The 17979-nt window shown below is 33.8% G+C and overlaps 1 protein-coding gene across 1 annotated transcript in view; it reads right to left on the reverse strand.

Moving 5' to 3' along the window:
- The window catches only part of LOC125668401 (serine/threonine-protein kinase SMG1-like), a 61843-nt gene extending 45369 nt beyond the window's left edge, over positions 1–16474 (reverse strand). Inside the window, exons 1-16 of the mRNA XM_048902531.2 lie at positions 15638–16474; positions 14921–15057; positions 14096–14154; positions 13845–13931; positions 11822–11951; positions 11456–11581; positions 7757–7927; positions 6825–6995; positions 6625–6697; positions 6088–6239; positions 5877–5978; positions 4914–4990; positions 4618–4810; positions 3970–4100; positions 3313–3474; positions 59–168 (exon numbers count right to left, since the gene is read on the reverse strand). Coding sequence (XP_048758488.2) covers positions 59–168; positions 3313–3474; positions 3970–4100; positions 4618–4810; positions 4914–4990; positions 5877–5978; positions 6088–6239; positions 6625–6697; positions 6825–6995; positions 7757–7927; positions 11456–11581; positions 11822–11951; positions 13845–13931; positions 14096–14154; positions 14921–15057; positions 15638–16001 — 2245 coding nt within the window. The 5' untranslated portion in view covers positions 16002–16474. The remainder of the gene's footprint in view (positions 1–58; positions 169–3312; positions 3475–3969; positions 4101–4617; positions 4811–4913; positions 4991–5876; positions 5979–6087; positions 6240–6624; positions 6698–6824; positions 6996–7756; positions 7928–11455; positions 11582–11821; positions 11952–13844; positions 13932–14095; positions 14155–14920; positions 15058–15637) is intronic.
- Positions 16475–17979: the final 1505 nt, after the last annotated feature.

The following is a 17979-nucleotide window of genomic DNA, read 5'->3' on the forward strand; positions in this document are numbered from 1 at the left end:
TTCTTCAGAAGATGCACTCCAAGAAAACAAAAATACATGGTACAAAGATGTCACTGACCTAACTGTGTGATATATCTAATGACATTTGTGAACTCATCTGAGCAGAAAATCTGTGGGTTGGTCTGAAGACTGCCAATAATATCTGCAATCCACTTTATTCCTAAGCATCTGTAAAAGATATATAAATGCTTATTGCTAAAACTTAAACTTCAAGAGGACTATGATTGCCTATCAATACCACAATTCCATACCATCCAATTACATTCTGTGTGCTACATCAAGTCAAGTGATAAATATAGAATTTTTTTTTCTTTGGAAGATTGAACTCAAACGGAAACAATGTAAATGTATAAGCATTCAAGGATTATTTTTTCCGAAAATCTTGCAGTATAACATCATGTCCTGAGCAGAAAAATTTTCATTACAATATTTTTAATAATATATTATCTATACACATTATTTGCTCAGGGCTGTTCCATTAAAACATATGAGGTACCCGGGGACGGCAATTTAAAAAAAATCTATGGGTGCTTGTCATTGGTAGAAAATTGCATCTATGGTGGGTACCTACTGCCAGAAAACTGCATCTGTGGGTGGTTGTTTTGATACAATCTTTATTTTTTTTTTACCGAAACTGAGAGGAATGCAACAAGAGAAGGGAAGGGTTGAAAGTAGAATGTGAAACAAACGCCGTTTTCTGTCTTCCTTTTTTCTCGGTCGATGAGGTTCCGCGATCCGGTTATCGTTTCCGGTTTGACTCTAAAATTATAGCGACCGGAAATTAGGATTATCTCCCTTGTCCAAAATGGAAAACGAAACGTGCTCGTGGTCCATTGAAACGGTTTTTTTGTTTTTTTTTAATTCTGCCAATTCTACCCAACATGTCAAATCGAAAATAAAAATAAAATGCATATTCGATTTTACGAATAGAAAACCGTGAAACACAAACGTATTGATTTGTATTTGGTAATCACTATTCGTTTTGTGAAATATCTTTATTCCGTATTTTTAAAAACCATGTAAACAGATATGGCCACGCACGATGACAGTAACGATACCTATATCATTCTTGGCGACGAAACAAATGCTGAGATGACATTTCATCACGAAAAAAAGGAATTGATAGAAATAAATATTTCTCATACAATTGGCGGTATTCTTGCTGCTAACATAACACAAAATGCAGTGCTATTTGGGTGTTTAAAGATGAGAGGAAGGTACAGTTGTTAGCGACTTTACTAGATTGGATGTTCTATCGTTAAAGTGATAATGTCCTACGGACCCGGTTTGAGTGTGGTGAGGACCTGTACCGAGACACATTTAGATTATTCTAACTAGTGGCTGTCATAATAAATGTATTTGAACAGGTTGGGAACACTTCCCCTATAGCAAGATATTCTCGCTAAAACGCGATTATCCCTCTTTAGCGAGAAATAAACATTACCATAAACAGGAGTTTTGGCATCTTTATTGAAAATAATGGCAAATCCCGTGCAACGCAGAATAAGTGCGACACGCACTCAACATGATGCGAATTGTTTCTATGAAATTGACAACATAGTAATGAAATTGCATATCAAAGTTGCTGCGTAAGAGGGAAGCAGTTTGAAATCCAATACACATCGTGAGTGTTTTTGTTTTGATTCATATATTTGCAGAAGTATCACACATTTTAGCACTTTTTCTTCTTTCCATGTGAATCACGAAAATATGTACTCCACGGGTGTTTTTCTCTGTTGTACGCGATATATTTATTCTCGCTAGAGAGGGATAATCGCGTTTTAGCGAGAATATCTCGCTATAGGGGAAATGTTTCCAACCTATTGAATACATGTACGTGCATATATATTTATATTCGGTAAAAAGCTCTATAGAGCTTATGTTATTTGTGTTTTATACATGCCGAATTGAAATAAAGTTTTCTTATCTTATCTTATGCATCTCTGCAGTCAAAAATCCTAACAGGGAATAGTTCTAACAGTGTGAGAAATTGTTAGATGCTTTTGATATTATGATGAACGCCTGTAAAAAAAAATATGACCAGATAAAATTCAGAAAGGTATGCATATTTCTCGTAAATTAGTATACCTTGTGTAGTGGTGGAAAGAATTTGAGTATCAAATAAAAATGAAAAACAAGAAACTTTTCTTTCAAAAAGATGGTAGATAATTCCATGGGCATGTCTATGTGGGGAAAATGGGGTTAAAAATTATTTCATGGGGGTATAAACATTCTGAAACTAAAAGTGGAATTACTACATACAATTGTAATTTAGTGCTTATATTAATTTTTTTTCTTTATGTTTACAATTTGTTAATGTAAAATCTTTATTGAGCATAATACAGCAAAATTATTGAACAACATTATATAAATACTGGATACATCAAAGAGATATGACCTTACACATTCTCGGCTTATGTTCTACCAAAGTGTAACATAGATACATGTATATAGTTATACACTGAATTTGAAATTGCATTTTTTTCCCAAAATTCATATTAATGTACTAGTCACTCTAAAGAATTTTTTATCTAATATTTTTAAAATACATGTTTTGTTTATTTGTACTCACGAAATAATGTTAATGATTTATTGAAAATGAAACGATAGATATTAAAAATGTTTATTTTATTTTAATTTTTTTTCTCCCAACCAACCCTAAATTTTATTTTTAAAATCCGTAAACCAATAAATTAAAAAACTGTGGCCTAATAGTTGTTTTTGAACATTTACAATACTAGGCTTTTTATGAACAGGTAGACTTCTAAAATTGATTTAGTTCATCGTGTTTAAGAAAGACAGTCTTGATAAAATAAATTGATGGTTCTATGATCAAGCTTCATTGATGGCCAGTTATTTGAATGGTGATGAGACCCAAGATACTCTTCTCTTTACTATCATGCTTGGGAACATCTGAAAATAGACCTATATTCAGGGGTTATAAATAGTCATTCATACATATTGAATTTAAAGAAAAATGTATTTCACATTTATTTCACTTCTATGGGTGGTGCCGCACTATCTAAAATTGCTTCTGTGAGTGGTCCCTCATTACATTTTTATGCTTCTATGGGTGGTTACCCAAATTTTAAAGTGCCTTCCCCGGGTACCTTATATGTTTTAATGGAACAGCCCTCACTACATTGTATTCATACCAGTGTGAATATTTTTTTAAAAAAAATAATCAAATGATAATATGTACTATCTCACAGCATGTTAAACAAAAAAGCTACTACTGTACTATAAAAATATGTCACCAACACATGTTTACTGGGACCCTGCTAGATCCCCCTCTCCCCCCTTTTTATTTACCTGCTGTCATAAGAAGTTCGACTCTGGGCCAGGAGACCAGCCAGTAGTCTCAGGATCTGTGTGAAGTTGCTGGCAGTGGTGGGATTCACATTGGCCATCGGGGAGCCATCCAGCCTAGAGGTCTGCATGATCAGACTGCTACTGGACACGAAGTTACCATGCCTGAAAAAAAAACCATCTTCTGTGAAGAGTCATTCCTCATATCTACATGTATTACAGACACTTCAGTGACTTTGAATTAACATTTGATAAACACAGTTGTTTTTTCACCTGTCAAAAATACACATCCAACACTTAACCTGTATTTGTAAATGATTTTATAAATGTTTTCTTATTACAAATGCTTCATATATACAAGTGTAAAGAAATGCTGAGGTTTCATCAATTTTCATAAGAATCATTGGCAGAAAATTTGGTGGATTTGTCAAAAATCACCTTTCTGATGATAAGTAAATTCATGGAGAGTTTCTCCAAAGTCTTTTTACAAGCAAAAATTGTACATCATTGATCATTTTTAAATTTTGAAGTCTGACACAATTATGACAATAATTAAAATTAGTGCTCAATGAGAACATGATGAATCTTCAGTAATCTATGATACTCTGAAAATCCATTTTGAGTGAATGACATTACAGAACCTACAGGATGGTGTATTACCTGGAGCAGTGGGAGAAGAGCGTGCTGAGGAGGGCGTACTGAATAGCTGGGTATACCTCCGACACAACCTCATCCAGGGGGCTGAAGTGTTTACTGACCAGGTCAAAGATGCTGGGAGACAGAGCCCACATCTGTAGTACAAAAGTATGATCATTTTACATCCGTTAATTTTGTACTTTGTTTCCCTTAGTAACATCCAATTCAGTATAGAGGTAAGGCATCTCCACAATGGCGAATCACATGACTATGGCATGATATAATTACCCGTAAAAATGGCAATGAAAGTCAACACAAGGGAAAATTCAAACGAGTAAGTAACACCTTTATTAATAACGCATTGTCACATAACTTATATATTCAACATTTGAAGGATTTTCTCAAGAACAAATCTATACTAAAATGGTAGTTTTACGAGCGATAGAAGCAGAGAACATTGACAGTATTTCATTTTCAGTCAAAAACTTTCCGACCACCAAAAACCTGTGTCAATGTTCTCTGCTTCTATGCCAACCACATTTTTTCCCCATTGATGAACTAAATTGGGTCAAATAGACAAAAGCTGGCGATATATTGAGATGAGTTGAATATATTCAAATTTCCTATTAAAAGGGTAATTAGTATTCATGTAGAAAAGCCCAGTCTACTTACAGCTATCAAATTACTCTTGGTGTTTCCAATTTCAGCCAGGGCACAAAGGTTAAAGATACAGACAGACTCTGCCTCTGTGACACTATACACTACATCACAGTACGGATTGACAGAAATCACACATCTCTCTGATTTCTCTCCTGCTGCTTGGAGCAAGGTTTTAAAAGCTTGCTGAAGATCTCCAACAACATACCTGCAAAATAAGTTTTTGTATCCAATACAATAACATAAAATGTTACGAAAATAAAAATGATAGCATAATATGTATAGAGTCAAGTACAAAAAGCAGTACATACTTAAAGGATTCCTCCAACAGTGGCACACTTTTCAGAGCCATGACATCATGATAAAGAGCCAAAATTTGTTGTATAATCTGTATAAGAAAAATTAGTGTTCATTAGTGTTGTTATAACAGTCTACTATTTAAAAATCTTTGATGAAGGTCGCACATAGTGACAATTGATAATACATTTTTTACATCAATTGTCACTGACTATTCCGGAAATAATTTAGTTAACTTTTACTATCATCAAGGGATGTAACTCTAATTTGTGCAATAATGGTTGGGGAAGACGTAATCTCAGCGAGATTCATCGAGGCTGGATATTTGGCCTTGACGAATCTCTCTGAGATTAGGGAAGACAATGCAAATTTGTTTCCAACTTTTCATTCCCTTGGGCAACCAAGTCGAAAGTATGGACCTTTAACGATTCAGAAAAAAGGGTGAAGTTAGGAATATCGAAGAAGGAAAATATGCTGATGTTTGGATGCCCATACATTTAGACATTATTCAAAACCACTTGCTACTCATACTCAGCTAATCTCTGAAAAAGAATATCCAACTCCCATTAAATCCACCAGCAAAAATGCTGAATCCCAACTAATAATACACATATTCATGCATGGCAAATTTGATGTCATTAAAGATGTTGAATTTCTTGTGAAATTTAAACAGAAATATGGAACAGGCGAGCAGTCAAGCAAATGGATTGGCAAGTTGATTTGATACTAGATGACTGGACAGGACGACAAAGAAAACAAAGGATAGACAAGTCAATCTAACATTAGATGCATTGGTTGGTACACCAAAGAAGTTCATTTGCAAAAACAAATAAACCACAGTGTTCAACTAGACCTAAATTTTCAACTAGACCATAGCTAACCATTATCAATGTTCAACAGGATGAAAATGCTTGGTATTTGATTAAGGGAATTATTACAATTACCAGTTATAAACTGTTACAAGGAATTAATTGTACCTTTTCACTGTGATAGAACCGATATCTCTGCAGCATGGATCCAGGAGCAAACAGCTGACTCACAAAGTTCACAGGCAACTGTGTTCCAAATGTCTCTATCACCTGTCAGTCAAAATTCAATTTGTATTCAGAAGTTGAGGTAGGTGGTGCAAAAGCAGTATACATTTTGCTACAAATTTTTCATTAGTAATCTATAGAATCTGAACCTCACCTTCTGGCAGACAGTGAGCATGGACGAGATGAAGCGGTAGGAGACCAGCTTCTCTGTGAAGATCTGATACAACACGAATGGCAGCAGATGCTCTTCACTGTGGACCACCTCTGACCGGAGCTGTCCAATCAAAATCTGGATGCATGAGTTGGCTGGAAGAAAGCATCAATGATAGAATAAATGACAATCATACGCCATCAAAAGTAAAAGGTTACCTTACTTATAAAATAACTTTGTTCACAAATCTTAGCTCTTGGTTTTAAAGGCACAGAGGTCTGAAAGCTATTGCTATACGTCTACAGAGGTCTGAGAGCTATTGCTATACATCTACTTTTTATCTTGTAAGAGACTCACAAGGAACCCTTTCTCACAATATTTGTTGCCACAAACCATTCATTTTCTTTCTGCATAAGGTGGAATGTTGGGAATATTAGTAGTCATATCCTCATTCTTGCAATTTGCATACATTACAGCATTCACTTAAAGTTATTATGCCCATACCTATAAAACTTAGACAAATACAGATAGCCTCCTTACCTTCAATGACCATGTATTCTGAAAAGTAATGTCTTGTTGCTGTGTCCACACTCTTTGTAATTCTGTCCAGAATCTGAATTCAAACACACATGTATACTGTACTTGAGAAACATTCTTTTTTTATTTGAAAGAAACTTCATATTAACTAAAATATCTAGCATATTGTCAAAAGTTAAATATCTCACTGTTGCTGAACTGACCTGTGATATATACTCCCTGCTGATATGCTTGCTGGGGGTAAACTCCTCTCCCATACTTTTAACCACTGTTGTGAACACTTTGATGAGGGCTCCGATTTTGATGATGCAATCCTCGGGATTGGGGATCTCTTCGTCAGGATATGTCTGGTCCCCACAACCATAGGCCAGGTCCTTAAAACCAGAACATGAAATTCACACATCACTCCCCAACAGATCATACCTCACTTTTCAAAAAACTTAGGATACTGTCTTCAAGAACAAAAGGTGTTTACAAATGTAAATTTATAATTCAAATGCTATTTCAATTAAAAATATATATGCACTAGACATAGAATAGCCTAAGTAATCCCTTTCAGAGTTTCCTTGAATACAAACAACAAATTAAGCATGTCTCTGCTATGAATCTTCTACGTAAGGTGAAGATAACGAACAGTGATCAATCTCATAACTCCTACAAGCATAATACAAAATAGATAGTTGGGCAAACACGGACCCCTGGACACACCAGAGGTGGGATCAGGTGCCTAGGAGGAGTAAGCATCCCCTGTGTCATATTACAAATAAATTTCCTCAACATGAATAGTATGCAGAGATGTAAATCTGTATAATTCCAATGTTACATATTACAATTGTTTTGATTGGACAAAAATAAAGCTGAACAAGAGTTTACACATCAATAAATCCGAAAATGCGATGTATTCATACGCGCCTGAAAACAAATAACATAATGCGGGGAAACTATTAAAATTTTAGCAATTGTTAATAAAGTGAATGAATTGGAATTATAAGAATCAAACATTCTTTTTGAAGAATTTATCGAGGTGTAAAATCCGGACATTTTACTCACAAACTGAATAAAAGTGCGAAGTGTATATATGCGTAGGAATTGATCCCAACCCTTAGAAACCCGTAATAACCTGGTGACACAGTACCTCTGCGTAAGCTTCCATGTCTTCCAGGAACTGTCCCAGTAGAGTGGTGGAGAAGGAAATGTCATTGACCCAGTATCTGTGGAACTCAATTAAAGCACTGGATGTGAACTCGATCAGGCTCTCCTTCTGGGTAGAATCAATGTGCCAGCCCACTAAAATGTCCACTGTGTCCTGAGACATGAAAATAACCCAATTAAAACCATAAAGCATGTAGACACTGTGCCATATCATAATACAATCCACCTATGATGGGAAACACTGGAGGCATAGGAGTAATTTTTCCAAATTCAACAAAATTACCCCCATGCTTCTACATCCCAATAATACAAATAAACATTTTATTCCCTAAGGGCTGTTCCATTAAAACATATGAGATACCCGGGGACGACAATTTAAAAAAAATCTATGGGTGCTTGTCATTGGTAGAAACCCTACTGCCAGAAAACTGCATCTGTGGGTGGTTGTTTTGATAAAATCTTTATTTTTTTTTTTCGAAACTGAGAGGAATGCAACAAGAGAAGGGAAGGGTTGAAAGTAGAATGTGAAACAAACGCCGTTTTCTGTCTTCATTTTATCTCGGTCGATGAGGTTCCGCGATCCGGTTATCGTTTCCGGTTTGACTCTAAAATTATAGCGACCGGAAATTAGGATTATCTCCCTTGTCCAAAATGGAAAACGAAACGTGCTCGTGGTCCATTGAAACGGTTTTTTTTTTTAATTCTGCCGATTCTACCCAACATGTCAAATCGAAAATAAAAATAAAATGCATTTTCAATTTTACGAATAGAAAATCGTGAAACGCAAATGTATTGATTTGTATTTGGTAATCACTATTCGTTTTGTGAAATATCTTTATTCCGTATTTTTAAAAACCATGTAAACAGATATGGCCACGCACGATCACAGTAACGATACCTATATCATTCTTGGCGACGAAACAAATGCTGAGATGACATTTCATCACGAAAAAAAGGAATTGATAGAAATGAATATTCCTCATACAATTGGCGGTATTCTTGCTGCTAACATAACACAAAATGCAGTGCTATTTGGGTGTTTAAAGATGAGAGGAAGGTACAGTTGTTAGCGACTTTACTAGATTGGATGTTCTATCGTTAAAGTGATAATGTCCTACGGACCCGGTTTGAGTGTGGTGAGGACCTGTACCGAGACACATTTAGATTATTCTAACTAGTGACTGTCATAATAAATGTATTTTGAATACATGTACATGCATCTCTGCCGTCAAAAATCCTAACAGGGAATAGTTCTAACAGCGTGAGAAATTGTTAGATGCTTTTGATATTATGATGAACGCCTGTAAAAAATATGACCAGATAAAACTCAGAAAGGTATGCATATTTCTCGTAAATTAGTATACCTTGTGTAGTGGTGGAAAGAATTGGGGTATCAAATAAAAATGAAAAACAAGAAACTTTTCTTTCAAAAAGATGGTAGATAATTCCATGGGCATGTCTATGTGGAGAAAATGGGGTTAAAAATTATTTCATGGGGGTATAAACATTTTGAAACTAAAAGTGGAATTACTACATACAAATGTAATTTAGTGCTTATATTAATTTTTTTTCTTTATGTTTACAATTTGTTAATGTAAAATCTTTATTGAGCATAATACCAGGCTGTCCAGCACCCTTGGACAAAAAATAAGGGCAAATTTTAGGGGTAAAATTTTTAAAAATTAGGGCTAAATTAGGGCTAAAATTAGGAATTTTTAACCAAATTGCGGAAGTTTTAATTATTTAAAAGGACTTACCTTGTCAAATTTGACAATAAAGAAACTCACATGACACACAAATAAGATGTAAGTACAGGAAGGGCGTATTCCAGTGTTCCATGGTCTCAGCTATACACATATCAACACTTCGCGAAAGTTACGTCCCTTGTCCGCCATCTCCCGGATAAAAATCGTATTTCCCTACGTTGGCCTTTGTAATTTTCCTATCTGTAGCTTTGACATCTGTTATTTTTCCATCAATTGCAGTTAACTACAATATGCCCCAGATTGGGGCAACCCATTAACTTGTATGAAAACTTGGTAATTGGCTAAAATTCAAAGTAATAACATCTTACATTTGGTAAGGTAAAGAAGGAAAACTTGGTTTTTCACCGATTGACCTTTGGCTGACCCCGCAAAGGGACGTAACTCGCGGCGAAGTGTTGATACGTGTATTATTGGCTATAACCAATAAACAAGCTTGACACATGGATCCACAGGTCAACTGCCTTTCACTGCATCAGCATTATCTGAATAAGAACTGCAATCTACGTTAATAACACACATTTTGTATGAATGCATTTTGATTTTTCAAGACTGATAAAAAAGTAGGAATTGACATGAAAAATAAGGGCTTTTTTAGGATTTCCCCTTGAATTTTACATTTTTTTAGGAATTTTAGCAAAACTGAAAAAAATTAGGAATTTTAGGGCTGCTGGACAGCCTGTAATACAGCAAAATTATTGAACAACATTATATAAATACTGGATACATCAAAGAGATATGACCTTACACATTCTCGGCTTATGTTCTACCAAAGTGTAACATAGATACATGTATATAGTTATACACTGAATTTGAAATTGCATTTTTTTTTCCAAAATTCATATTATGTACTAGTCACTCTAAAGAATTTTTTATCTAATATTTTTAAAATACATGTTTTGTTTATTTGTACTCACGAAATAATGTTAATGATTTATTGAAAATGAAACGATAGATATTAAAAATGTTTATTTTATTTTAATTTTTTTTCCTCCCGACCAACCCTAAATTTTATTTTTAAAATCCGTAAACCAATAAATTAAAAAACTGTGGCCTAATAGTTGTTTTTGAACATTTACAATACTAGGCTTTTTATGAACAGGTAGACTTATAAAATTGATTTAGTTCATCGTGTTTAAGAAAGACAGTCTTGATAAAATAAATTGATGGTTCTATGATCAAGCTTCATTGATGGCCAGTTATTTGAATGGTGATGAGACCCAAGATACTCTTCTCTTTACTATCATGCTTGGGAACATCTGAAAATAGACCTATATTCAGGGGTTATAAATAGTCATTCATACATATTGAATTGAAAGAAAAAGTGTATTTCACATTTATTTCACTTCTATGGGTGGTGCCGCACTATCTAAAATTGCTTCTGTGAGTGGTCCCTCATTACATTTTTATGCTTCTATGGGTGGTTACCCAAATTTTAAAGTGCCTTCCCCGGGTACCTCATATGTTTTAATGGAACAGCCCTAAGAGTATCATATTGAAAATAACTTTAGCACAATACATATTGTATGGGAGAGGGTGTATTTTGTAAGCCCTAAAAATAAACAAACTTGCAGTATGTAATCAAGAAGCATAGATGCTTTTATGAAATTTTGTTTTTTGTTCTTTAACACTGGATTACCTATCCCTCAAAATTGTCAATTGTTCCTTAAATTTCTAACAAAAATCCCTGATTGACATCTGAAAAATATGACAGGTGTTATGCTTATATATTTAAATATATTGATTTGACAAACTGTACCCTTGTGGATCATGTTAAGATTTTCATAGAATTTTCCGAGAAATTCCTATGAAAAACATTGAAACACTTACTGTGGAATATGTCAGATCACATTAAAACTAAAAAAAAAAAAAATTAAATCTTTTGGGCATTTTTGGCCATTAAGGAGGGCAAACATTACCCTAAAGTGTGATGTGAAGACACTAGGACAGTTTTTGGCAATATGGAGGATGACATTGACCACTGAATTCAAAAGATCTGGTGTATCTGCATTCTCCAGCAACGTCTGGACATTAGCCATCACCATCTGGCAAAATAAAACAAGTTCTTCAGCTAACACAGCTTTCTAAATGTCTCTCTACATGTCTCTCTTGTTGGTTTTATCATATACATCAGGCTAGGAATGTAACTCCAAAATTCATGCTATTTGTATTTCATTGTTTACTTTTTAAAGATTTTATCACAAAAGATAAAACTCATCTTGTTTCAAATTAAATGAAACAACTTGAATTTGAAGTATTTCTTCCAGATGAGGATCTACACTTACAGGCATTAGGTTGGCAGTAGCTTGTTTCTTTTCATCATACCGAAGCGTCTCATACAGGGCATCAATGAACAACGAGCGAATCTCGTCATCCACCATGTTATTTGTCTGACTGAACAGCCACTGAAAATACCTGAAAATGTGGCAAGATCATTAGCTCAGTGTTGTGTCAGTCAAAACCTATAATAATTGATAAATTTAGTTCAACTCTGAACTAAACAAAATGCACAAGTTCAAGATATACAATGTACATCAATTATTGTTGCAACATTTTACAAAAATTTTCCAAGAGGTAATAAAATGGGTAGCAAAGCAAGATGTATGACACTATGAAGAAAGACACTTTGTCAAAAAATACTTTGCTGAGAATGAATTTTATAAACATGATATTTTGTTGACTTGAATCTTGGTTACTTCTTTATTTTTTAAGAAATATGGCAATAACAAAATGAACATAGTCATGTTCATTTGTGGCAAATTCAACCATGATGAATGACCTTGCCATATCAGTCATATAGCTTTAACCTTGAACTATCAGTTCATCAAGTACGAATTTTCCATCTTGAATATTTCAAAAGTTATAAAAAAAAAGTTAAGGTTGCATACAGAGATACATAGACCAAAAATAATATGCACCCCGGTTTTTATTCTTGGGGGCAAAAAAAACACAGGTGCCTTTACCTAGTAATAATGCAAATAGTTATTCCAACACAGTGATCATTGCTTTGATCCTTTCCCCCCTACAATAGCATCTTGCTTAGTGAACATTTTTCTTGTAATGACAAATTCAGTGTAGCTCTAAGTGTAACTCTAAGCTCATTTCAAGATGACCAGGTTTTATCCAAGTACTAAGGGAAAAGAGTGGTTATCATATCACATTGAATAAAACAAGAAAATAACTTTAATCGAGGCAGGACAGTAACTCTAAACTGTGTCTTTGGAAATTTTCAAAGAAACATAGCATAATCAAAAATACTGAAAAAATTGTATATATATAAGACTTTTACAAATGAGCAGCAGGACAATTTCTGAAGAAGGATTGCAACAAATATCAAATATGTTACCCATTTCAGGGTTGTGACATCAGGATTTTTCAATACAAGTTCCAGAGTCATGGTTCATGAGCAGCTAAAGTACCATGAAAATTTGATGAGTCTTTTTTGTATCAGATAATTTACCTTTCAAGACATGTAAAATTAGGAGTAATTTTTTCTGCACTCCTATTTTTTCATAATGAACACAAACTGACACTCACTTCTATTTACTTCATTCTCGAACAAATTGCAAACATTGACATGTTCATAATTTTAATGAACCAGTCAATGCATAATTGTGATCACTTCATACATTATATAATTAAATGTCATCATTTGCTACTTGGCCTTGGAATAAGACAAGTCCACGCAGTCAAAAATACTTCCCAAACTTTCGTATCATAACTTTCATCACAACACATAGATCCCGATTTGTAAAAATACAGATGAAAGCACAAAAAGTTCATAGTTAGAATTCATTTTTTTAAATCATCTTTACAAGTGAATGCAGCATTGGATGTACAATATACCCTTATTCACACCTAACTGACTGACACTAAACAAATGTGTCAAACCGGTGCATATCAAACTTGGTGGCATTATATTGGTTCACAAAAGCATTACATGTTACCTAGATTTTCCCATCTGTGGGCTTTAATTAATAACAAGGCCTTGGGGGAAATGGATTATGTCTGATTTTTACTCTCTACTGGGATGTGTTTGTAGAACTCACCATAGTAAAAATCAATTTTCCACGTCTAGGACAGATTCTTGCGTTAGCAAACAACTCTTTTATTCAGAGTTATCCCTCTTATAGACATGGTGGGCTCATGTGATTATGTACACTGTCAATGATATCATGGACAATAAATTTCTAACCATTTGATTTATTGACAAGATGACATGGTTGACTATTTAAAATATTCAACAAGATGCCATTGTCAATGAAGCGTCTTTCCATGAAGTGACCATAACCCGGTAAAGCACTGTACCTTTGTGAATCATGCCCCATAATTCCTCCAATGATCCCCACACATTTTGCAACCTCTACTTTCACTTCCTTTGGACACAGCGATGGTCTGTAAGTAAATGTGTATTTGTATAAGCTCTATTAGCCTTGATATACACCACCTTCTCATGAATTAATGACATCATTTGTATAATATTGTAGCATTACTGTCAAATGACAAGAAAAAAATTCAGTTTGATTCCAGTTATGGCTGTAAGTAAATTTTCAGCTAACCTCTCATAGAACACTTCTTGTAGTGAAGTCCAGGCATCCTCTGACACTTTATAGACCATCTAAAACATGTTATAGTGCAAGTGATGAAAACATCATTTGTGTAAGAAAATCATGCATCCCATAGCCAAGCTAAATTCAGATACAGATATCTTGACAGCTATTGAAATCAGAATGTTCAAACAAATAATGAATTTCAAATATGAAATATGAACTGCCATTCAGAATCTAATTTCAGAGGTTTTTATTCCAACACCCCCTAAAAAATAAGGGGCATATTTGGTCAGTCTGCAGTCTTCCCTGCTCAATATCATAAGAACCCCTTTCTTGACGGACATCAAACTTGGTATATTGGTTTACACTAGAGCATAGATGGCCCCTGTTGATTTTGAGGTTATTCTTGGTACAATGGTCACCCCTAAAGAGTAGATGGCTCCTGTTGATTTTGAGGTTATTCTTGGTACAATGGTCATCCCTAAAGAGTAGATGCCTTGCATTGGTCAAAATGTCTTATGGTATTATGATTCTTTTCATTTTGAAAATCAGAAGGTCATAAATCAATTCCCTCTGGATATGAAAAAATACCGCCTATTATCTTTAGAACCCCTTTCCTGATAGATAATAAACTTAGTAATGTGGTTGCTCTAGACTAGTTGAACAGTTTTCACTTAGTAGATAACCAACAGTTTTCACGGTCATATCCGACATTCTAAATTCAAATATCCTTTCCAATATTACCAGGGAGGGTGGGGAGGGGGTATATGTTTCTAAAACATTTATTGTTTTATTTTGATTTTAAATACATTCAACCCCTGAAGTCTAATATACCTTGACTCCATCTGAAGTACGTAGATAGTCCCGTAGCTGTTTGGCTGAAGAGATTCTCCGTTCTTTGTCGCCATCTCTTATAACTCTCCTTATATACTTAGAAAGTCGGGAATCATCAGTGAAAGCCTTGGTCGAGTCTATTAAAATAAAATTTAGCAACATATCACAAGTTTCATACACATTGCTATGAAAAATCAATATTTCTTTTCTACTTTCACTTTAAATCACTGACAGATGTGTATGTAGTTTACACAAATTTTAACATACCTAGATGTTCTGTAATGCAAATATTAAGTCCATTGCTATACACACTCTCAAGATTCATTTCATTTCATATTCACAAAACATTGAAATGAAAATATATCAAGTTATAGGACATAACAGTAAAAATGTCTTCAAACTGTTGTCAATACACAGGTGAACTATAGAGATAAGGACAGCTGTTACACATACCACCTGCCACAGTCTTTCTGCATTCTCACTCAATTACAGTGTGACAGCATTAACTACCGTTTGGTTGTAATGATGTATTCAGCAATGATTACACCCTCTTTATTTTGGAAGATTTTAAAAATTTTGTGACAAAATGTCTTGTCTTACCTTTCATGAGTATCTCTTTAAAATGATGAGGCAAGATATGGACATACCACTTCTTTTTTTTTAAAGCTATACTAAGTGATATGAGTAATACACTAGATATAAACCATATATATCTACCTGATCTTTTTGTTTCAGATTTGAAGGATGAAGACTGGTATGTTCTAGAGTCTGACTTTTCATAATGTCGACCGCGGGAATGAGGGCTCCTCACTGGATAAGAAGCACGTTTGTCATCTTCTCTTTTTGATTTACCGTTCCTGTTGCTGCTGGGATTGATTTTCATGCTTGGCCGCGAGTCTGATTTTTTCTCGAACGCTTTCGGTTTCTCTGATATTTTTGGCAGTTCCGACTGCTTCTCTCCGCTATCATTTTCGTTTAGGTTATTGCCTAGTTTTTCTTTAGAATTTGGGGCATTTCCGTCCACTGTAGCTTCTTGCTTGTCAGGTGGTTTACCTTTCGCCCCTATAGACTTCTCACTCATTACATCTGCTATGCGTTACAAGGAAAGGAACCATTTTACACAAAATTGTTACTTTGACACATATTCGTCGCCATTTTTCTTTTTCGAAAACTAAACTCCGCAGTGACGAACGAGTTATTTTTAGCTAAAGAAATATGAACATCGATTTTGAAAATATTAGCAGGCTCATATCTTATTTCTACTTTGCTGAAGTCTTTCTGTTTGATTGCCTATTTATTAGGCTAGCTTACCAATTTTTTTTCCACCAAGTGTGCCAACTTATTACTAATAGATAAGTTGTACCATGTATACATTGCATTTCTTCTCCTCTCTTACAATATTTACACATATCAATGTTTTTCAATGTTTTGTCAGTAATTAACCTATTCTTTTTCAATGTATTATATGCATCGATATAAGCAATGGCCTTTCAACCCGAATGTAGGGATTGTATACTGCTATTTATTTTAAAAATTTTTTATTCCTTTTTTTTTTTTTAAAGTTATATCAGCTATAGGCCTATATAGTTCTTACTGTTGTGTTTTGAATTTAGTGCTTGAACTTTATAGGCATATGCTTTTGTTTCATTTGTATTTAATTCTTAACCTTTGGAAATGTTTATATTTAGGCCTATATATATATATATAGAGAGAGAGAGAGAGAGAGAGAGAGAGAGAGAGAGAGAGAGAGAGAGATATATATATATATATATATATATATATATAGTATGTGCGTGTAAATATGTATATAAATGTTTAGTATTCTATTTTGTCTGTGATAGTCGGTAGAGCTATGTAAAGCTCATTTATTTGCTTTGTATTGTACACTGTGGCGACTTCAAATAAAATTTACTATCACTCAATGGTCAAAGATTACTTTTAGTCCTTTTTATTTATTTATTTATTTATTTATTTTTTTTTTTTTGTTGTTGGTTGATTTCATGAATTACAAGGTAGACTTTTTAAAATGCTAATTAATATGAAATGCGTAAGATTGATTTCCAATAAAGTTCTTATAACATGATTATCCTAGTTAGTGTTAAAAACTGTAACACATATACAAAAAAAAAATAACAATAACAGGTTTAAATCTAAGTGATTATGCATGATTTGTGAAATTTTTATGGTGATGGCTGCAGTAGAAATATTGTTATCACTGCTTTAAAAATTGTATTATTCAATGAATTATATAATGAAAATAAGCAGTGCAGAAAAAACTTTTTATCCTTGAGTGTGCGATAATCTCGGTCGAAATTCAGCTCGGATACATCGATAATCTTTACATATTTACCTATTATACACATTTTCTTATGATTCCATCGAAAATTTTTACATAATTACCTATTATACACATTTTCTTATGATTCCACACACACACACACACACACACATACACACACCTAACGTATAAAACAATCTAGAAGTAGGGCAACCACTGCAGCTCTATGGAGCGCCAAATTAACATAAACTCAAATAATTGAAGATATCTTCAATTATTTGAAGATATCATCAATTCATTTGATGCGCGCAACAATTTAATTAAAGATCTCTTCAAATAATTAATGATATCAACAATTGAATTGATGCGCGCTACAATTCAATTGAAGAGAGCAATAATTGATATAATGCGCGCATTAAATCAATTGATGAGTGCAATAATTGAATTGATGCGCGCATTAATTCATTTGATGAGAGCAATAATGGATTTAATGCGCGCATTAATTCAATTATTGCTCTCTTCAATTGAATTAATGATATCTTTAATTCATTTGAAGAGAGCAATAATTCTTTTAGAGAGAGCAATTAAATAATTAAAGATATCTTCAATTCAACATATCCACAATTGAATTAATGATCTCTTTAATTGAATTGTTGCTCTCTTTAAAAAAATTGATGCGCGCATTAATTCCTTATACAAAAGCATTGTAAATAATTAAAGATATCTTCAATTGAATTAAAGAGATCATCAAATTATTTATACCGAGCTCTAAATCAATTAT

Source organism: Ostrea edulis, chromosome 4, assembly GCF_947568905.1.
Source record: "Ostrea edulis chromosome 4, xbOstEdul1.1, whole genome shotgun sequence".
NCBI classification, from domain to species: Eukaryota; Metazoa; Mollusca; class Bivalvia; order Ostreida; family Ostreidae; genus Ostrea; species Ostrea edulis.